This window comes from Phyllopteryx taeniolatus, chromosome 7 (assembly GCF_024500385.1).
Source record: "Phyllopteryx taeniolatus isolate TA_2022b chromosome 7, UOR_Ptae_1.2, whole genome shotgun sequence".
NCBI classification, from domain to species: domain Eukaryota; kingdom Metazoa; phylum Chordata; class Actinopteri; order Syngnathiformes; family Syngnathidae; genus Phyllopteryx; species Phyllopteryx taeniolatus.
In genome coordinates, this window is record NC_084508.1 from 3402545 (window position 1) to 3425324 (window position 22780).

The 22780-nt window shown below is 41.0% G+C and overlaps 1 protein-coding gene across 1 annotated transcript; it reads right to left on the reverse strand.

Moving 5' to 3' along the window:
• Nucleotides 1-6344: 6344 nt before the first annotated feature.
• On the reverse strand, nt 6345-10283 carry sox14 (SRY-box transcription factor 14). The gene has a single exon (XM_061780472.1). The coding sequence runs from the start codon at nt 9532-9534 to the stop codon at nt 8755-8757; it is 780 nt and encodes a 259-aa protein (XP_061636456.1). The 5' UTR covers nt 9535-10283; the 3' UTR covers nt 6345-8754.
• Between the last annotated feature and the right edge of the window lie 12497 nt (nt 10284-22780).

The window sequence follows — 22780 nt, forward strand, 5'->3', positions numbered from 1 at the left end:
TGAGGACCCCGAGGTGTGCGTATGGGGGGGGGGGGGGTGACCCCCCCCCTCCTCCCCCTCCTGATAAGTGACTTTACCTTTCACCTCCACAACCCGGCGCACGTCTCTGCGACATATCCTGCTCCAGCTAATCTCATTTAGACCGGGAAGCTACCACCATGATCTCGGATGACCTTCCAACCAACCGACCAATCAGGCAAGCGCGTGTAGGTGTGTATAAGTGTGTGTGTGTGTGTGTGTGTGTGTGTGTGTGTGTGCGAGACTAACCCATTGATATCGCAGGCTTCCATCCATAGCGTGCTGCCAAAACATTCACACCTTAATGACGTCATCACAACAGTGACCGTCGTCATAACAACAGGTCTTAATTTGAACACTTGATCAACTTTTAAAAGGGTCCTTTTAACCTTTTCAACTTAAAAAGAAGGTCCAACGCGGATTGATTTGGATTTTGAACCCCGTTTTTTTTCTCCACATAGGCAGCGGTGGATGAAGTACCCACATTCTGTACTTTGGGGGGGGGGGGGACGGACTACTCTGGTAAAAGTAGAAGTACTGATTCAACTCATTTAATAATTTAAAGTAAAAAAAAAAAAGTAGACTCTGATAAATACCTCATTTTTAACTGTTTAACTTACCTTTACTACTGTACAGATTTAAGTCGATTTTTGACAAATTGCCTTTAGCCGTGCTTGAAGTCACTTTTTAACATTTTACAATCAAACTCAGCCTTTGATGTTGTCATAACATTTAAACCTTCGTCACAGTATAAGACTAAATCAAACTAGGATACCGTGAAACCTCTGACGCTGCAATCGTAATGGAAATCATTCATTTAAGTCTTAACTAAAACTAACTAAAATAAAATAACTCACCGTTTGACATGTAGTGTTTAAGGACGCAGAGTGGGCGGAGTCAGCTCACCCGTTGGGCAATATAGGCAAATGCGAAGGGCGTCGTGGGCATCACTTTTAATACACTGTCATTCTAAAACTGGTTATGACTATTAACTGGTAACTTCAAACGGAAAAGCTAACCAAGATGGAACATCAAGACAAAGTCAAGTGGAGTCTTTTGGAAGTTTTAGCAGAGCGAGTCGCAAGTCCCAAAACTGGCAGCAAAACCTTGAGATCCTGTTCATTTTCCGTGCGGACAGACTAGATTGTTGTGGGAATATCCTCATAGTCCCTTGACAATCGCAACCTGTTTTTTGTGGTTCAATTAATGGAACACATTATATGTGGAGCATCGAAACCCGACGCAGGGTCGTATGATCCTTCTTCTGCTGTTTTACTCCTTCGCCGTTTGGAGATTCCCCTATGAACATTCTGCGGGAATGTGGTGGCGACACAGACAGTTCGTGGGACAGTTTCGAGCTCCCTCTTGAAGCCTGTTATGTCGTATACAGTTTCAAGGTTCCCGCCAGTATCACCATTTTTCTTGATTTAACACACACACACACACACACACACACGAGTAAATGTAAAATCCATTTTTTGTAAGAATGGCATTTATAAATATTTTCATTTTTGTGTGTTTTGGGTCACTGTCGGAAAAGTCATCAAATTTCAGGGTTGATGTCAGCAGTTCCTGAATGACCAAGGACTGCCCTGCCCGTTTCCCAGACCTGAACTCAATCGAGAACCTCTGGAACGTAATCCCGTCTCCTTCCACCCACAGCCGCCACGTGGCGGCGCAGACCGGTCCGGGAGCTGATCCGGGTCTGGGAGGAGATCGCTCAAAAAAGTCATAAAAATACCACAAAATTGAATTTCTAACAAAGAAATCAGTGTCCAAAATTCAATGTCTTCAATCAGAGGGCATAAAATACCACAAAACTGAAATTCTAACACAAACATTCAGTGTCAAAAGTTTGTCTTAAATTCGAATTGAAGTCATTAAGTCAGATGATGCAAAAATACCACAAGGTATACAGTATCTGTGCTGTCCAAGTTTGAATTTCTCAAATTTTTTTAAAGATCAAATTTCTAACAATTTTTTAATTTTTTTCTACTATCCAAAAATGTCACGCAAACACGTTTAAGGACGTACAGTATGTGAGGATTGACGACTACGCTATGACGGCCTTGCGATTGGCTTCAGTGGAGATGATGCTAGCTACCTGTAGCTGCAGTAAAATGCGCTCGGCACTGAAATACTAAAATCATAAAATGAAACGTACATTTTCCACAAGTTATACAAAGTAGTTGTTTGGTTTCGCAGGGTTAGGAAATGCAACACCGAACGATGGCGCGACAGGCAGTCCGCTCGTGGGCGTGACTCCATTTTTGTCTCAACGGGCTCGTCAGCCTGGACGGAGACAAAAAAAAAAAATCATATTTTGCCTTTTTGCCAAAGTCAAAAAAAAACAACAACAACAAAAATGAAAATAAACCCAAATAAAAAGCAAAACAAGCTGTGTTGAAATCTCCTTTTGCGGATGCCTGCCTGGCAACCGAGTTTATCTCAGTTGATTTGCTTACACTTCTTTAACAATACATCAATATCCAACTTTAAGGTCTTAATGATTCTAATTATTACTATCATTATTGTTATACTCATTATTATTACCGTGCCTCTCGTCTTTGTTTGCCTCATTTTTGAACGACAATGACGTGAGGGTGTACAAACGCCAACATGTTTTCTCCGCGTGATTACGATCAAAAGCCTCTCGGGTTAAAAGTTTACGGGAGGGAGTTCCGCTAAAATGACTCACACGCGCGCGCGCGCGCGCGCACGCATCAATATGCGGACGAGGGGAAATATGCTTTGATATGATTGCACATTTTGAAATGAGAGCGCTAATAAAGTCGTACTATGGGAAGGAATGAAGTGCACTTGAGTGTGTGTGGGCACATGCACCGCTAATAATAATATAATAATAATAATAGCATTCAATAAAATTCTAAACGCAAAATAGCCATAATATTATCTAGTATCGATAATATTTTAGAAAAACATACAGTAATGATAGAGACATGGAATGTAAAGAATGAAAGAGTTTTTGTCACACTTCAGTTCAACGGGCATTGTGCTGCTCCTTCTGGTGTGAGCGCCTTTGCCACGTGGGGGCAGCGTAACACGCGGAGATGTGGCCGCAGTCAGAGCAAAAAAAACTCCCGCGTGCCGTAAGGCACCGCTGCACATTAGAAACAGGAAGACACAGACTCTCGAGAGCTAGCCAAAACGATACGATTCCGTCTGTAGACGCAATGGCGGAGGCACGCGCGCGGAGATGTTTCGGCAGCACAAAGAGCCAGCCAAGACGAGGTTTGGGATCGATCTCGGTGGGAAAACGCCGACGACGGCGGTGCGGTTAAACCACAACACACGACACGGGGCTTCTATGACGAGGCGGCCAGAAGGCAGACTTCCTCTGGTGGTGTCCTTCGGTACTGCAGGCGGGCAGTATCCAGGTACAGACGGAGAAGAAAATTCCTTTTTCAGACCATTTCAATTTGAATATCCAAGTATTGTAAAAGAGCAAATAACTGACTTCTACCTCACTATACTTCCCAGTTTAAAATAAATAAATGAAAATAAATGTCTTGTACCTTTTTTTTCTGAGTTCTGAATACCAGCCATTCATAAAGCGCATTTAAAAGTCTGTGGATATGATTTTGGATATGAATTCATTACTGAATTTGCGTCATGAACTGCACACATTTGGATTACGTCGTTGTCAATTTCGGAAAATATGAAATGAGAAAAGAATCTTTGCTGCATGTTCAAGTAATAATAAAACCCTTGGTCAAAACCACTGGATTTTTTTGGGGGGGGAAAAAACATACATCTCCAGTGTATTGAATCAGTTGATTGCAATGAAATATGTATTTTGAAAAGCTTTGCCAAGGGATGTGTTTCTGAGCGTTTTATTTTTCACTGAGATTCAAAATGTGCTTTATTTGTGATATTAATTGAAATATGTTTTTTTTTTTTTTTGTTCCTTCTCAATTTGGCCTATTTAAAACAATTTCTCCAAATGAATAAATTGTGTCATAACCTCAGAAATGAGATCATTAGAAATGATGATCCTTCATCTGGGATCATTGAATGGATTTTGGGGGGGTTTTTATACACATTTTTGCACACGTGTAAATATTTGAAATCATGCAAGCCACGACAGCCTTAATATTATACGTCAAAGAAAACGTATTTGTGCTTGTGTGGAAAAAAAATGTATTTGATCTTATTGATATCATATCTGATTGACCATACAATATCAAAGTGTTGAAAATGTCCTTCTGAAGATGAAAATCAACTGGATTGTTGTCATTTATTTTATTTTTTTTCCCCAAAAGTCCTCTTAACAAAATTTGATCATATAATATAAACATTTTAAAATCTTCTCCTGATGGCAAAATATCAACATGCCGGACCTACATTAATTTTTTTTCCCCCCCGATCTGATTGACCATATTTATCATAGAAATATAATAATACATCATCGTCAACATGTTTGTAAAAGTCCTCCCTGTGGCAAAAAAAAAAAATATCGACTTTATCGAGGCTAGTTTGCATTTGAGTAAACTTTGATCCTAGCAACTATGTACACATTTTATTTATTTTTTTAAAATCTTATTGCGGATGTAATGAAAAGATCAAAGATGTGAGCGATAAATCAATAACGCTGAAGAAATTGCGTTTCAAAACGTCTTCGAGATGACAAAATCTGAACGTTTGCGTTTGAGCTAAGGACAAAATGTTTTGGGTCTGATTCATATTTGGGCGATATTCAAAGAAACATCAAAGAAAACATGTTTCAAAATATCGTTCTGATGACAAAGATCAACTTCGCGGACGCAAATTTGAATTTGAGGGAAACATTACTTTGATCTTATTAACAAAATATAACACGAGACAACGGCATGTAAATGTTTGGGTCTGATTGGCGATATTAAAAGAATCATCAAAGAAATTGATTGATGACAAAAATCGAGATTACGGGCGCAACCTCGCACTTGGGTCAAAGACGATCTTTCATCTTATTAACGACATCATCGTATAAACGTTTTCAGCAGCTTGACCGTAGAACAAAAATATTACACATCCAAGAAATCCTATTTAAAAATGATCTTCCTGATGACGGGAAAAAAAAAAATAATAATAATAATAATAATTTTTAAAAAATAATCACCTTTATGGATTCAAATTTGCATTGTAGAAAAAGATGTCTTTGATCTGATTGACCATATATAATCCCAATATTGAAAAAAAAAATATTGAAAAAAATAGACCTCCTGTGTCTTTGAAAATAAAGTACGGATGCAAATCACATTCTTTAAACCTTTAAACAAGCGTTGCAATGTGATTCTTTTCCTCTAAGCTTTCTTCCCATCATACATATATATATAATATATATATATATATATATATATTATATATAAACATTTGATCATTTTTATTTTATTTATTTTTTTTAAAAAAAGAGAGCATCCTGCTTCAAACAACACAACACACAGTTCGTATTATTTTTTTTTCTTCCCTTCCTGGTCCAAATGCTATCCCAGATTCAATTTCAGATACAGGCGAGGGTGCTTTTCATCCTTTTTTTTTTTTTTTTTTTTTTTTTTTGGGGGGGAGACAATATTTAATATGCTGAAATGAGATCAGCTTTATCCTCGCCCGCGCGCGCCCACACGCAACCGTTTCTCCACAAAAAGTCTTTCTCCATCCTTTATCGGGACTCCTGCTTTTTTTGAAACACAAAAATCGGAAATAAACGTTGCTAAGGAGGCAATTTAATAACCCCCCCCCCCCGCACCCCTCCTCCCAAGAACAAAAAAAAAATACATTAAAAATAATAATAATAATTTAAAAAATAAAAAATAAAACAGCCATTGTGTTTTGATTTGGTTTTAAAGGGTCTCGCAGGGAAAAGTAGTCACCCCTCGCCCACACTTTTTTCCCTTCCCTCCCCCCCCGTGGACTTTTATCAGCAAATGAAGCGTATAAATGACCTGAAAGCGCGCGAATGAAATCAAATCAAGAACAATGATTCCCTCCGCGAATGTGATGAGGATGATGAGGAGGAGGAGGAGGAGGAGGATGAGGATGATGATGAGGATGTGGCGCTGCAAGCAGATAAGAACACGAGCTCGACTGGATTCGAAGGAGTCAAGGGAAGGAGGATGCAAGGATTCCCCCCAAAAAATAATCATCATTAAAATAAAAAAAAAAAAAAAAATCCCCCCAAAAAAATCAAAACATTGATTATTTCTAATCATTTGCGCGCTTTTCTTTCACCAACATGTCGCGTCTGAGGCTATTTATTTGCAGCGGTGTGAATGTCTTTCCCCCCAAAAAATTGCTAAATTGCTATTTCAAAAAAATTTCAATACAAATAATAATCCACAGTACTAACAGTAAATATTTATAATAATGAACGCAATGTCAGTGTCCTCAAAAGTCACACGCCCATTAACACAAAATGTAATCAAGAGAAAACAAACTGGCATCATTGGAATGATTAATAATTGGGTGGGTGATCCCCAAAAATAATAAATCCCAAGTCATCGTGTTTTTAAAAATTATACTGTCCCTAAAAAAAAAAAAATATCAATAAAGTGTGACATGAAGACTTCATAGAAAGATGAAGAAGAAACAAAATAAATAAACATGTCACGCCTAAGGCTATTTATTCATTTGAAGTGCCAGAAAACGTCATTAAAAATACAAATCATTATTTCAAATTGAAACAAATCCAGACGGCTGATATTTATTTTCGAAAAGAAAAAACGTCCTCCAACAAAAACAGTCATGTAATAAATAGCTGATCAATTAGCATGCTTGATAATTGGGTGTCATAAAAAAACAAAAACAAACAAAAAAAACAATGTGATGAAAATAATTATGAAATTATGGAAACTTCATAATTAAAAAAAGTAATTCAGGTGGGAAAAAAAATAAAGAAGAAACAAAATGTATTTACAAAAGAATCCGCTTGCTGATGTCGATCGTGTCCAAACATTGTGTGACATTAAATTCCTATTAAAATAAAACATATCTTTAAAAAAAAGAAACTAGATGAATTTAACCAAAACAAAATAAAAAATTCCAGAATGATGACAGGAGTCATCAAAAAAATTAACGAAGCAAAATCAAGCTTGCCGATAAGAGCCCGTAATAATAAATGACAATGTCAAATCACTACAAATAATGCCACAAAATTATGAAAAAAAGGATTGAAAAATAATCCCAAAATAACTGTACTTCATAGAAACCACGCAAATGCCACAAAATCATTTATGCTGACAATCATAATAATAATAATAATATAAGGAGTGAATAAAAATGGTAAACGATTGTGCAAAAAAAAAAAAAAAAAAAAAAAGCCTAATCATCGAGCATATAAAAATGTGAATGCAGGAAACAATAAAAATCATAATCAGGTAACACGAACGCCCGAATTTTTGGAGCATCCTCATTTGCAAGCCTTCGCCTTCCTCGTCACCCTCCTCTTCCTCCCCTCCAGGGATGGATTGCACCTCCACTTGTGCGCAGCATATGTTCCCGCCAGATAAAGTCGACAATTTGCACGTGGAAAATCTCATTCTTAATTAGAAAAGGCGCGCGCGCGCGCGCGCTCGCTCGTGCCTGCCTGCCTGCCTGCCTGCGCGCGCTCGCGCTCGCACGCGCTCCCTCCCAGTTGGCGAAGTGAATTGCTGTGTGCGTGCGTGTGTGTGTTCTTTTGTCTTAATGAGTCAGCACGCATGTTGAAACACGTGATCACTTGGTTTTAAGGTGCCGCTTTTTTTTTGTTTGTTTTTTGTTTTTTTTTCCCCGAGTTGTAAAACTTGCAGACAAGTAAGTGCAAGGAGATGTTTGCATGTTTTGGATGTTTGCATGTTTTGGTTTGAAGTTTTTTTTTTTTTTTTTTTTCCAAAATCCACTTCCAAGACGCTCCAGGGCTCGGCGGCTCCCCGCGAGGCCACGAAGCCGCCGAACGTGTCCGACCGGCGGCTTCAATCCCTCCTCCCTGCCGCCATCCCGGTTGTCCGGGAAAAGTTGCAAATAATAACCCCCAAAAAAAAAAAAAAAAAAAGATGACAAGCAGTTCTTGATTGAAATGGGAATTTCGATTTTTAAAAAATGAACTGCCAGGTCGAATAATTGCTTTGCAAAAAAAAAAAAAAAGAGCATCAAATGAGACAAGATTGTCTTTTTATTTTTTTCTTCTTCTCTTTGAGTTGTCAACCTTCTTTCGATACATGACATTTGATCTTTTTATTCGTCTTCTTTTTTTTCCCCTTAAGATAGAAAATACACACCTCAGAATTTAAATTCAATGAAAAAAAAAAAAAAAAACACACAGGGGGAAGAAAGAGCTAAATTCAACAATGGAGCTTTTTTTTTTTTTTTGTGACGTAATTTATTTAAGTGCCATTTCTCGGGGGAGTGTAAACAGTATAACCCGTATCTAATGAGTGCCAATTGAGGGGTGGGGAGTAATAATAGTTTCTCAATAATAATCAAGACAAATCATCATTGGAATGTACACAATAAATAAAGTTAAAGGCCTCCTTATTCTTTTTTGTTGTTGTTGTTGTTGTTGTTGTTGTCTTCTCGCAGGCTGCCGTATAAACATTTACATTTCTTACAATCCTGGCACGAGGAAACGTGAAAAGTCCTTCGGGCTTTCCTCCGCGTGCTTTTCTGCACACGCGTGTTGAAAAGAGTCCGAGTTGTTGTTTTCTTTCGATGTCGGCGTGTTTGTTTGTTTGTTTGTTCGTTTGTTTGTCGTTTCGCGCGCGGTTACATGGCAGCGGCGTGCGCGGACGAGTAGGGGTCAATCCCAGTCTTGCTCATCCCCGGAAAGAGGATGTAGGCCACGGGCGGCTGCAAGCTGGACGCCGACCAGGCGCTGCAGTTGCACGGCACCACGTAGCCCGGGTTCGTGGGCGACGGGTGGGTGTGCGTGTGCGTGTGCGGGTGCGGGTGAGGGTGCGGCTGCGCGGGGCAGCCCAGCGCCCCGAAGGCGCCGCCCTGGTAGCCCAGCGACGAGTAGGGCACGCCGGCGGCGGCGGCCGCGGCGGCGGCGGCGGCCGCGGCCGCCCCCAGGGCGTGCGGCACGTCGGCCATCTTCTGTCCGAAGCCGGCCGCCGCCGCGTCCAGGAAGGACGAGTAGGGCGAGGCGGAGGCGGGCGGCAGGAAGGCGCGCCCCGCCGCCTTGTCGACGGGGCCCAGCAGCGCGTCGGGCGGCAGCGGCAAGCCCTTGAGCTGCTCCGAGTCGCCGTGCAGGTAGGGCAGCGGGAAGACGTAGCGGTCCTTCTTCAGCAGGTTCTTGGGCTTGCGCCGGGGCCGGTACTTGTAGTCCGGGTGCTCCTTCATGTGCTGCGCCCGCAGCCGCTTGGCCTCGTCGATGTACGGCCGCTTCTCGGCCTCCGACAGCAGCTTCCACTCGGCGCCCAGCCGCTTGCTGATCTCCGAGTTGTGCATCTTGGGGTTCTCCTGCGCCATCTTCCGCCGCTGGCCCCGGGACCAGACCATGAAGGCGTTCATGGGTCTCTTGATGTGGTCGGCCGGCTTGGACATGCTGGCGACGGGAAAGACCGGGGAGGGTGGGGGGAAAAAAACAAAACAAAACAAACGAAACGAAAATAAACCAAAACGACAACAAAAAAAAGTTGTGATCTGGAGTTCACCTGCGGTTGCGGAGATGCGAGATCGCTGCGGGCATGCCACACGTGCGAGACGCCGGGGGTGGGGGGTCGGGGGGGGGGCGGTGGGGTAAGGGTGGGGGGTGGGGGACGGGGGCAAAAACAAAAAGGGGAACAAAGTGCGCAAAGCGAGGGGAAAGAGCTCAAAATCCAAAGACGGGAGCGCCCAAAAAGTCCACCGACGAGCGCGCCAGCATCGCAAAGAAAACAACAAGAAGAAGAATCCACACAAAAAAAAACAACAACCAAGAAGGTGACAGCGATAAAGTGTCTCCTTCCCTCGTCGCGTCCTTGCTGCTCTCTCTCTCTCTCACTCGTCGTCGTCGTCTTTTTTGTTGCCGCGTCGTCGGTGCGCTTTTGCTTCTTTGCTTCTTTGCACCACCTGGCGCGCCTCGCAAATGAGCGCGGGGAGCGGCGAGGCGCGAGCCAGGAGCGGCCCACTTCAAAGGCAGGGCTTGCGTGGCCTTCTTGCACGCCACGTGACGTCACGCGCGGCGCCAAAGAGCTGCGCTGCGGCGGGGGCGGGAACGATCCCACCTGCCCGCGGGCGACCAACCAGCGTGCGGCGGGCGCACCTTCGCGCATTGCGCATGTCGCAGTACGAAATAAAAACTACCGGAAATGTAATCCAGCAATAAAGAAAAAGAGGAAGCAATTCCACCCCAAAAAAATGTAAACCTTCTTCAAAAATCAGGAGCAAATCCATCAAATGTGGTTCTCTTTATAATTCGACCCAAACTTAACCACAAAGTTAAATATGCACATTTTTTTTTTCTAGTCTAAGAACAAACTAAACGGAACAAAGCTATATTCAAAGTGAGAATTCAAACAAAGTTGGAAGAATACTACCAAAAACGGCAAGTCATGCGACCAAAAATGTATAATTCCACTTCAAATGTAAATAATTCTACCCCAAAAAAACAATCATGGCAACACGTGTAAATCATAATCATCTCCTTTAGCAACAAGTAATTACTCAAAAATATAATCATTATGCAAAAACGAATACTCTTACCCCAAAATGATAATTTTACAATAAAATTCCTCTGTTCTCTTTAACTGGAAAAATCGAGAGAGAGAAAAAAAATCAATCAATCAAAATTAAAATTAATAAGTAGAAATCTACCAGAAACAGCAATAATCACAGGGAAATTCAAATACAAAAGAGTTGGAATAATATTACGGAAAAAAAGATAACAAAGCAAATAAGTTTTTATACAAAGACAATTAATGTTGTTGTTTTTTTTGGGGGGGTAAAAAAAATGCGGACCAAAAAAATCATAATAATGCTCCCAAAAAACTGAAATAATTCTAGTCCACCTCAAACAAAACAGATGACAACCAATAAATGTAAAATCCACTGAGTGTAGTAATCACAATCATTTTTTTTTTTTTAGTTGGCTAACATCAAAACTAACACTTGTTCTTGACTTCTTCTTCTTCTTTTTTGTTTAAATAGGTGCCGCCTAAACAATGTGTGAATGCAATTACATGTCGAGCCATTAAATCAATTTTCATTCAAACTAATTGCAAACAATTCAAGTCGCACGAGGACACGCCCCCCCCCCCCCCCCAAAAAAAAGGGGAAAAACAATGTTTAGAAGAAGTTGAAGCCCACTGCGTCACACGTGATACCGCCCGCTCAGCGTATGACGTCACTGGAGCGAAGGCACTTTGATTGCACAAGGTGGAAAAGAAACTTCATCATAATCTTCATCATAATAACCACGTGCGATTATTTTTTTTTCAAGGTGGATTTCCCCCCCCCCCCCCCCCCCCCCCTCGTGCTGAGAGTGTGCGCTCTCTCTCTGTCCTCGCGCATGCGCGTCCAAGAAGCCCCAAGAAATCCTTGAAAAGAAATTCTAGGGAGGAGGAGGAAGACGATGATGATGGAGATGGAGAAGAGGAAGAGGAAGGAGAAGAAGGAGAAGAAGAAGAAGAGGAGGAGGAGGGAAAAGGGACAATCGGGCTGCGAGCGGGACGCGACTTCTTCCTGGACGAGTTGCGCGCGCGAGGCTCCTGCAGGATTCAGCGGCGCACAAGGTAAAAATATCTGCATCAATAATAAAAATAAAAATAAAAAAAGATGTCTTGCGTAACGTCAAGTATAACAGGTGACAGTCAGTGAGATGAGACACGTGCTGAAATGATTATTTTAGGCATTATTATTATTTATTCAGTCTTTTGGGAAAAGTTGTTGGTGATTGGTTGAAGCGTGTTCCTGATCTGACGGTGATCTATAATAATTAGATAAAGTCACACAAATATACACTTTATGAAGTCAAATTAATAAAATAAAATAAAATAAAAGCATGTATTTTCTTGCACATTTCGACATGTTCATCCAGAATATTCGAAAGATTGATAAAATGTGTAAAATGCATTTTTCTAATCACAAATATTTGAAAGCGACAACTTTATATTCCCTGATAATAAAGTCTAAAATACATTTTTCTAATCCCAAATATACGTGTGCACATTTTTTGTAATTGGATGCATTTTTTCCTTTGAATTAAGCATGCTCTCATTGACCACGTGATCTAGCTACAAATATGAATGTATTAAAAAAAACACATTTTCATTTTTAACAAATATGCACGTATTTAAAAAAAATGGATGCATGTAAAAAAAATGAGTTATCTGTCTCTCTGTCTATCTATATAGCTATCATATAACGACAGTTATGAAAAAAGTTGAAAGAAACCTTGCGCGTCCGCCCGCTGCTTGAGCGCGCACGCGCGGACTTGCGTGTGCGTGCGCGCGCTCACGTAACTGTCCGTGGTGCTGAAGCTCTTCATATTCAGTCTGAGGTTCAACTTGAAGCCCCGCCCCCCTCCTTCACCACGCCCCGCCCCCTCCCACCAGCTACAATAACAACAAAACTATCTGCGGCTGGAAAATGTCTGCCTCCCTCCAATAATATCACTTGTTCGGGGAAAAAGCCTCTTTTGTGTGGGTGTGTAATATGCTAAACACACACACACACACACGCACAGCTACATTGAGTCGCTGATGAATATTTGACGCAGCTGCAGAAGAGAGATGAAATATGAGCATATGACTTCCACTCTTCAGATATATATATATATATATATATATATTAACGCCAGCAATTAGCCTGATTCCTGATGGGAATTAAAAAGTCTACACACAACATTTCAAATTCCAGACTTTTCTGATATAAAAGGAGAAGAAATCATCTCTGTCTTTCATCTTTTCAAGAGGGAAGTAAAAATAACAGAGATAATGGGGTTGCATAAGTGTGGACACCCTCATAACTGGGGATGTGGCTAACGAATCCCATTCAGACTCATGTAAAATAGGAGTCAGCACACACCTGCCACCATTTAAAGTGCCTCTAATTAACTTCAAATAAAGTTCAGATGTTCTAGTAGGCTTTTCCTGCCTTTCATATTTTTGCTAGCAGAAGCCTGAAGGTTTTGTGCAAACACTGAGTGCTTATTTAGACCCATAATCTGTAACAATAGATTAAAAAAAAACTTTTTGAGAGGTGAAGTAAATATAGAGATCATGTGGTTGCATAAGTGTGCACACCCTCATAACTGGGACATCGTTGTGTTCAGAACGAACCAATCGCTGTCAAACCCGTGACGTCTCCTGGAGAGACTAGCCACATCGCCAGGGAGTCACGGTGCAAGAAATATCATTTAAAAGTGGAAATGCTCGAGAAAGCATGGGAAAAAAGACGAGTTTTAAACCTGTACTTCAAAACATGCACACTTGGGGCTGACGTCACTTCTGTTGGCAACTTATTCCATTTGTGTGCAGCATAATAGCTAAATGCTGCTTCACCATGTTTGCTTTGGACTCTGTGCTCCACTATTTGACCCGAGTCTGTCGATCTCAGGGCCCTACTGGGTTTGTATCCCATTAGCATTTCATTCATGTATTCAGGACTTAAACCGTTTAGTGATTTATAGACCAGTAACAGAACATTAAAATATATTCTAAAGACTTTAGAATTGGAGTAATATGCCGACCTCTTTGCTCTGGTCAGAACCCGAGCTGCAGCATTCTGAATGAGCTGCAGCTGTTTAATGCTCTTTTTAGGGAGTCCAGTCAGAAGACCATTACAATAGTCAAGTCTACTTGAGATAAAAGCATGGATGAGCTTCTCCTGGTCTGCTTGACGCATGCAAGCCTTCACTCTGGATATGTTCTGCAGATGGTAGGAGGCAGTTTTAGTAATTGATTTGTTATGACTGTTGAAAGTCAGGTCGGAATCTATCAGAACACCGAGGTTTCGGACTTGGTCTTTGATTTTTAAGGAGAGTGACTCCAGGTATTTACTAACAGCAATTCTCTTTTCTTTATTGCCAAAAACAATTATCTCAGTTTTGTTGTGGTTTAATTGAAGACAATTTTGGCTCATCCAGATATTTATCTGTTTTAGAGAGTGACACAACACCTCAATTGAACTGTCGTCATCTGGAGACACTGCTAGATAGAACTGTGTGTTGTCTGCATAGCTATGATAGTCAAAATTAAAGTTCTGAAGAATTTGACCCAAGGGTAGCATATACAGGCTGAACAGGAGGGGTCCAAGAACTGACCTTTGAGGGACCCCATAGGTCATCGCCATTCGATGAGATTGAGCACTTCCAATGGTTACAAAATAACTCCTTTCCTCCAGGTAGGACCTGAACCATTTAAGGACTGTTCCATTTAGTCCTACCCACGTTTCCAACCGTCCATCATGGCTGGCCTCGCCACTGTTTTATAAACTTTGCCCTTCATCCTAGCAGAGACTCTTCTGTCACGTAACACACCTGAAACCTTCCCCCACTCGTTCCAACCTGCTTGGACCCCTTTCTTCACTTCCACATCACACTCACCATTGAGCTGGACGGTTGACCCCAAGTATTTCAAGTCCTCCACCCTTGCTAGCTCTTCTCCCTGTAGCCTCACTCTTCCCCCACCACCCCTCTCATTCATGCACATATATTCTGTTTTACTTCGGCTAATCTTCATTCCTCTGCTTTCTAGCGCATGCCTCCATCTTTCTAACTGTTCCTCCAGCCGCTCCCTGCTTTCACCGCAGATCACAATGTCATCTGCAAACATCACGGTCCACGGGGATTCCAGTCTAAGCTCATCTGTCAGCCTATCCATCACCACTGCAAACAGGAAGGGGCTCAGGGCTGATCCCTGATGCAGTCCCACCTCCGCCTTAAAATCGTCTGTCACACCTACAGCGCACCTCACCGCTGTTCTGCTGCCCTCGTACATGTCCTGTATTTTTCTAACATACTTCTCTGCCACTCCAGACTTGCGCATGCAGTACCACAGTTCCTCTCTGGGTACTCTATCATAGGCTCTCTCTAGATCTACAAAGACAAAATGTAGCTCCTTCTGACCTTCTCGATACTTTTCCAACAAGATCCTCAAGGCAAATAATGCATCTGTGGTACTCTTTCTAGGCATGAAACCATACTGTTGAACCCACTTTCCACCTCTTCTTCTTCTTCTTCTTCGACTTCGACCCACAGCAGCTGAATTTCCAACGGCGCCCTGCAGGTTGACGGCACGGTGGCGGACGTTGATAACCAGGGCCACGACCGATCCGGTATGGAATTCTTTGGATGAACGCTCATATTTGTTTGGCAAGGTTTTAAGCCGGACGCCCTTCCTGACGCAACCGTCTGCATTTATCCGGGCTTGGGACCGGCCCCCAGTTTGCACTGGCTTGTGCCCCCCCATAGGGCTGCACTCAATCATTCTAAAAATTTAGATGGGCATCTCTACCTATACCCGCTTCAACCTCTAAAACTATCAGAATGATTGCCACAATATGCCGGCTGAGCGCAGAGCAGAGCACGCGCACACAAACGAACACACATAATATACATTTTATATTTATTTCAAGAATATATCTCGGCCGATATCGGCAACGTTTGGGTGACATGGTTGTCACGTTGCCTGGAGACTTCTCCGAGGCATCTTCCTGGTGAGAGTGCAAGCAATACTTTGCTCTCCCGGGTCTCGGTCTCCGGGCGCAGTGAGCCAGGCCCTGGTGTAAAGGCACACAACAGCGCCCCTGCAGGTTGCAGACCGAAAATGCAATTGTATTTGTTTATTTTCCGTTCATTTTAATAATGAAAAATATAAATACATATTATGGAACAATATGATACATTTATAATGATTTTATTTGTAATTATTTTAATGGTATTATGTTAATATTTAATTGCATATTGATTTTGATTATTATTATTGTTATAATTATTATTAAAGTTAAAGTAAAGATGGGTACTACTACATTTTCTTCAACTGTGGCAAAAAAAAAATGTCAATTATATAATTGTATTTTTTTTCATTCATTTGAAACACTGCAATATAAATAATATTATGGAAGGTTGTGATGAATAGAGTTCATCCTTCAGGATTTGTTACTTTTTCAGTTGCGCTATAGCTGTAAAAAGTCATGCTCCTCTTCAGCGTAAAAAAAAAAACGAGTGTAGAGTGACTCAACGGAGTCCCTGCAGGTGGCACCCGGTTACTGCAATCCACCAGAAAGTACAATTCATCACCAATCAATTCCGCATAAATCCACAATATTCCGATTGATTATTACGCTCGACCCAATAAACGCACAATATATATATATATATATATATATATATATATATTTAAAAACGTCAGGGATTGTGGGGGGAGCGAGGGATGAGGGGAGCCAAAGGTGATAAGAGAAGAACATCAGAGAGCGTGCGGGTCCGCACGGCCCACATTCAACTATACAATTAGGATTAAAGAGGCCCGGCGGAGATCAGGCCAGATAAATGATCGTAAAAGCCAAGACGATGTGACTCACCGCTGACCTTCATTAACAGAAAGAAATTCATTGGAGAAGAACAAGAAGCAGCAGCAGCGGCAGCAGGAGCGGGAGCGGGAACGGCCGGGTCGCGCCGGCACGGTAACGCTCATACTTTTTCAATTACGCTCAACCCCCCGCTACGTCGGAAACGCGCGCAATTGTCGTTGAATATTACGCCTGTGAGTGTTGTCGTATTGTGTGCTCCGTTTGTGTGTGCGAAAGTAGCAGTTGCTTGAACGTTCGCAGTAACTGGAACATTTCCATTAGCCCACGTATGGCGTTTCACATTGTATGTTAGCATGGGGCTAGGAGACTTTTGTTAAGATATGATGCGGTTGAACACTTCCGTGTTTAAAATATACAACGTTTCATTTTCTTTGGCTTTGTGTGTCAGTTTTGCGGTCAACTTAAACTGGGAGAGAGAAACAAACAGCTCGAAGCAAGCACGCTGTGCCTCTTTTTTTGTGTTCATGTTTTGTTTACAATGTGTATAACGAGTGTGTTTTCATAATTTGAAATATTTAAAGTCCGCGGGAGGGGTCAAACAATTTAAAAAAATATATATAATTCTCTTGACTTTGAAAATTTTCACCTATCGCAGGGGGTCTGCAACGTATCCCCCGAAATAAACGGGTTCACTGGAAACACATATCAAGCTAGTGTGACTCGGCACTTTTTAGGGTGCGCTGGTCTGTTGCCACGGCAACCGTATCCCTATCAAACAACACGGCTCTAAATGGAGACTGAATAGATTTAAATAAATCACTCCATATGGAAATGAAGTACCTGGGAGGCATCTCACTGTGTGTGTGAGTGTGTGTGTGTGTGCGCGTGTGTGTGTGTGTGTGCATGTGTGCGTGCGTGTGCCTGTTCCGCATTTGTACCCGATCTGCAGCTCCATCATTGGACAGTCTCATGTGTCAATCATTAAACGGTGAACCCCCCCCCTTCTTTGAATTCATGGAGAGACCGTATCAAAATTTAAAAAAAAAATTGTTTTATCCCTCCCACATGCTTTAAACACACTTAAATATATTACAACACACTTTTAAAAGTATTGTGAGGAATAGAGTAGCGTTTTTTTATTTCATTTAACGATCATCTTGTAATGAAGCACAATAGCACAATTGCGGCCTTTTGTTGCATTGAATGGTGGTGATTTATTAGTCTGTCACGTTTGACCTCGGCTAGCGATGTCAACGCAAGGTGACTTCTTGTGTGGAAAAGGAAGGTGGCTTCATAAATCACAGAAATGTTGATTTTGAGGTTAATGAATGCAGGCGTAATGTCACATGCTAATCGTCGCGGGTTTCGGCGCACAAAAAGCAACAAATGTCTCTTCTCCTTTAATAAAGTCAACACTACGCTGCCATGCTAATAACGCGAACGGGCCGCTAATGTTCATTGTAGCGTTCGTCAGGCAGGACGTCCTCGTCACACGGAAGTTTCGTGAAATTTCATTTCATTTGTCATAACTTCAGTCTGCATGCATTATTTCACTGCACTGCGGCTTGCGTTTCAGAGCACCTTCTGTCCAGGATTCTTTGAAAAATTAGCCCCCGGAGCCAGTGTCACTTAACAATATGAAAGTTGGCAGACGTGTCTATCAAGAGTAGCTCCACAAAAAGGTCTCAAGAAGACATGCTCCAAAAGACACAGGTCGTCTGCTATATTGGTTTGAAGTGGCCATTTTAGGGTCATTTTTGCCATTTCTGGGTCCTTTTGAAGTTGCAGCCTTTTTAGTAAACTTGCCATCCAAAGCCAGTTTCACTGAGCAACATGAAACTTGGTAGACATGTCTATCATGACTAGACCTACAAAAAAAGTCTCAAGAAGTTATGCTGGTCAAGACACAGGCAGTCTGGCATCTTGCTTTGAATCGGCCATCTTAGGCTCCTTTTGGCCCATTTTAAGTGACTTGTAGATTTGAACCACCTTTAATTAGCAAGCTGACACCAAATGCAACTTTCCACCGGTGCAGAAAAATGTCATTGTTCTTGACTTGAGTGGGCCGCCAGCGGCACATTATGACGCATGCGCATCCTTCATTGCTGCTTATTCACTCAGTTGAAAGGAGGAAATGAAGTCAGAGTCAGAAAAGTGGAAGGCTGGACGGAGATGGAAAGTCTCTATTGTCGAACGTCAAACAATGGGATTTTTTTTTTTGCTTTATATATAATAACACACGCACGCACGCACACACGCACGCACGCACACACACACACCGGGGGCCACCAACTAGTCCTCTCATTCCAATGTGTGCGTGTGCATGCATGTATGTGCGTGTGTGTGTGTGTGTGAGTGGAAATAGGCCGGGCAACAATTAATTTGCGAGTGAATTGAGGCAGGATCTATTACCCCTCTCTCTGCTTCTATTGCTCTAATGGAAAATCTATTTGGCTTGCCTTTTGTGTCCAATATAATTTAATGCCCCCTTTTATTAATGGCCTGAAATAATTACGGCGGGGGGCCCTTTTGTGATTCTCGAGTATGTTTCATTTAATTGTGTAATAAATGTCTAATCGGCACCGCCATCTGAAGCCATTATGGCCGCTAAAATTAACAATTACGCCACAAATGTCTCGCTGAATGCGTTGGGGGTGTGGGGGTGTGGGGGATCTATAGAAATGGCGGCTGATAACAAGACACATATAAATCATTCATGAGAATTTTCTCACAAACACACAGGGAGAGCGCCAGATAGTGGGTAGAAAGAAAAGAGGAGAAGAACGAGTCCATTCAGAAAGGGGGCTGGCTCAGAGTCTTTCTTTCTCCCCATCGCCCTTGCGTTTGGCCTTTTCTGTTTTTTTTTTTTGTTTTTTTTTGAAGTGATAGATTTCAGTGGCGCACGACGACACAAACACCTCGCAGGGCCTCCGCCAAGGCTCCCGGGCTGCCGCTAAGCCGCGTGGCGGGTGACCCGAGGCCATTAAAGAGGCGGCACGATAGCTCAGCCGGCAGGGATTGTTTTCTTTGGACTCATTTCATGGTGGGCTTGTGCCTTCATCATCATCATCAGCAGCAGCAGCAGCAGTAACAGTAACAGCCCCTCCTCTTCCTCCTCTGTTACACTTTTCAGGCTAATGTGCCGTCATTGGACGCAGCGAATCTATTTGAAATCAGAGGTCTTCTTATGGATTCTCTATTAACAAGACGGAAAAGGGAGAAAGGATATGGGAAAAAAATATTACATACTGCATCGTAATCTTATAAAAAAAATTATTTTTCAAGAAAAATAAAACAAGTTGAGGTTGAGTATATTTTTTTTAGTCATTTCTTTTTAGGGGGAAAAAAAGACATTTTTAGACATCTTCCTTTAGAAGAAAAAAGTCCCATGTTTTCTGGATAAAAGTTGTATTTTTCAAGAAAAAAAAAATGTTTTTAAGAAAAAAAATCCTTATATTTTAGGGGAAAAAAGTTGTATATTTGCAATAATGAAATAATATATTTTTGAAAAAAAGGTTTTATGTTTCTGGGGAAAAGAGTGGCAACAATTTTTTTTCTTGTAAAGATAACATTTTATTAAAAAATATGGCATCTTGGTTTTTTTTTTGACATTTTTTTTCTTGACGATAGATCCAACTTTACTCAAAAATAACTTTCTCCCTGCCAAACAACTTTATTCCTTAAAAAATAAATTACTTTTTTTCTTGAAAAACGTTTTGGTTGAAAATGTAATATTTTTTTTCTAGAACACGACCTTTTTCTTAAAAATATACCAAAAAAAAAAGAACAAAAGATGACCTTTTTGCTCAAACATGTTTCAGAAAATTGCGAAACTTTTTCTCGAATATAGACAAAACTCCTCAAAAAAAAAGTTAAACAAAGCGGCGCCTTCCTCACGCTTGGCCGTCGGCAGTTTCAAAAACGTCAAGAGGCGATTTCACGCCGGCAAGAAAAGCAGACGGTGCCGCTCGTGAAGAATTGATGACGGCCTCTTTCAGGAGGACGGCGGTGAAATTGGCCGTGAAATGCGGCGCCTGGGATTGAATTTGCGGGGAGCGCAAGGAGGACGAAGGTGCGAGGCGGCGCTGACAAAGACACGTTTGTCTCGCGTCACTTTTAATCCCGACATACTGCTCTGCCACCGTTCAGACGTTTATTTGACAGCAATTCAAAATGAATAAATACATGTTGTTCTTTCAACTTGAAATTTGTTGGCGCTCTCTCTTTGAACTGTACACTGCAGCTTTACAGATGCCAGGTCGAGGCGGTAGGTGTACAGTTGTTGGTCTCAGTCATAGCGACGTTTATCAAAGTCTCAAGAAGCCATGCCAGTAGAGACACAGGAAGTCTGCCATATTTCACAACAGCTTACTTTTTACTTTCGAATATGGCTTTATTCTTTTTTAATCAAATATTTTTTTTCATAAAAAATATATACTTATTTCAAAAATATAACTTTTTTTTTAAAAAAAGGCTTGAAAAGAGCAGATTTTCCTTCTTCAAAATAGATTACTTTTATCCTTGAAAATATGCATTTTGCAAATGTATGACCTTATTTTCAAACATTTTTTAATGACATTTCTTCTTATAAATACATGACTTTGTCCTAAAAGATGTTTACCTTTATTCTTGAAAACATAAAAATTATTAGTTGAAAATAACACTTTTGTTCTTGCAGAAGAAGTTTTTTTTTTACATATAAACATTTATTCTGGAAATATATAAATGTATTCTCAAAAATAGAAATGTTCATAAACTTATTTTCATCAAAAAATAGATTTTTCTTTCTAAATATTTTATTTCTTTATTTTTTTTCTCAATAAAAAAGACTTTTTTCCTCAAAAAATATGTCTTTATTTTTGAAAATATAAAACTCAAGTCCCAAGAATATATATTTATTTTCTTGAAAATATAGGTTTGTTTTCCCAAAAACAGAAATGTTTCCCTCCCAAATATTTTTTTTAAATGATCAAAAATAAGTCACTTTTTCTCCAAAACTATACGACTTTTTTTTCTAGAAAATAGTACACTGAATATCATTTTCTTTTCTCAAATATAAACAATTTTTTTCACATAAAATATCAAATTTAGTTTTTACTCCCAATCATTATTTCAATTTTTCTTTCCTGAAAAACAATTTTTTAAATACCTAAACAATATCGATGATTTATCTAAATTAAAAGGCATTTTTGTCAGTCACATTTTTCCTAAAAAGAATACTCATTTTTTTAAAAAGATTTTTTTCCTTCAGCATTTTTCAAAAATGTTCTAAAAAATATATATCTTTTCCCCCCAAAAAAGACAAGTTTTCCTCTTTTCATTACTTAAATAGACAACACCCCCCCCCCCCCCCCCCCCCCGCAAAAAAAATAAAAATAATAATAATAATTGAAACTTTTTTTTCTCGTAATAACACAAATGTTCTCCAAAAAACAAAAGAGGCTTTTGGAATCATTTTGGCCATTTCCAGGGATCCTTCAAAAACAAACTAGCCCCACGGGGGGGGGCGTACAAATCCAAAGGTTGACCTGATTTGTCAGATTCGCATTGTTCTTCGAACGCAATGGAGTCGCTGTCTGTGTCGGAGTGTCTGTCTTCCTCAGTGGCGGCGGCGCGGCAGGCAAGGAGTGCGGAAGTGATAACGGCACTCCAGTATCTTTATGACATTTAGTCACACAGCGTTGCTCTTTGTCTTGCAGGAGAGCAAAAGGCTATAATTGGAGCCATCATCTGCGGCTGAGAGGCTAAATGAGGGATCCCTCGACTCCGGGATTACCCTTTTTTTTTCCCCTTTTTTCTTGTTTTTTGGGAAGACGTACCCCCGCGCTAAGCCCCCGCCAGCGACACGTACTCCTCCAGCGCGGCCCTTTCTCACGTCCAAATGTGTCCTGTCAGGGAGGCTTAGCGCAAATCTACATAATCCCCTTTCATCGCAATTAAAGATAGCAGTGAACAATAAAATTGCTTGCTCTCTGGTTTGTTTCGTGCGGCTTTGAGGCGGCCAAAGGTGACGCGCGGCTGACAAAGTATCCAAGTTTTCCGCACACGCGCACAACAAAATGAGTGCAAACGATAGAATTGCAGCCAAAAAGAGCACAAAGTAGCTGCTCGTAAAAATGCGGAAAGACAATTGGAAATGAATGCAAAACCATCGTCATGTCGTGACTCTGGCGTACGTATCGATACGGTATCATTCGAGAATTCGATATCGTGGGAGACAAGAATCGATATTCCCTGAGGGTCTACCGATTACGCATCGATAAAGGTTACGATATCTTTTCGATGTCCTGCGTCGTGTTACATTACGATGTCAATAGTTTATGGCAGCCATTACAATTAA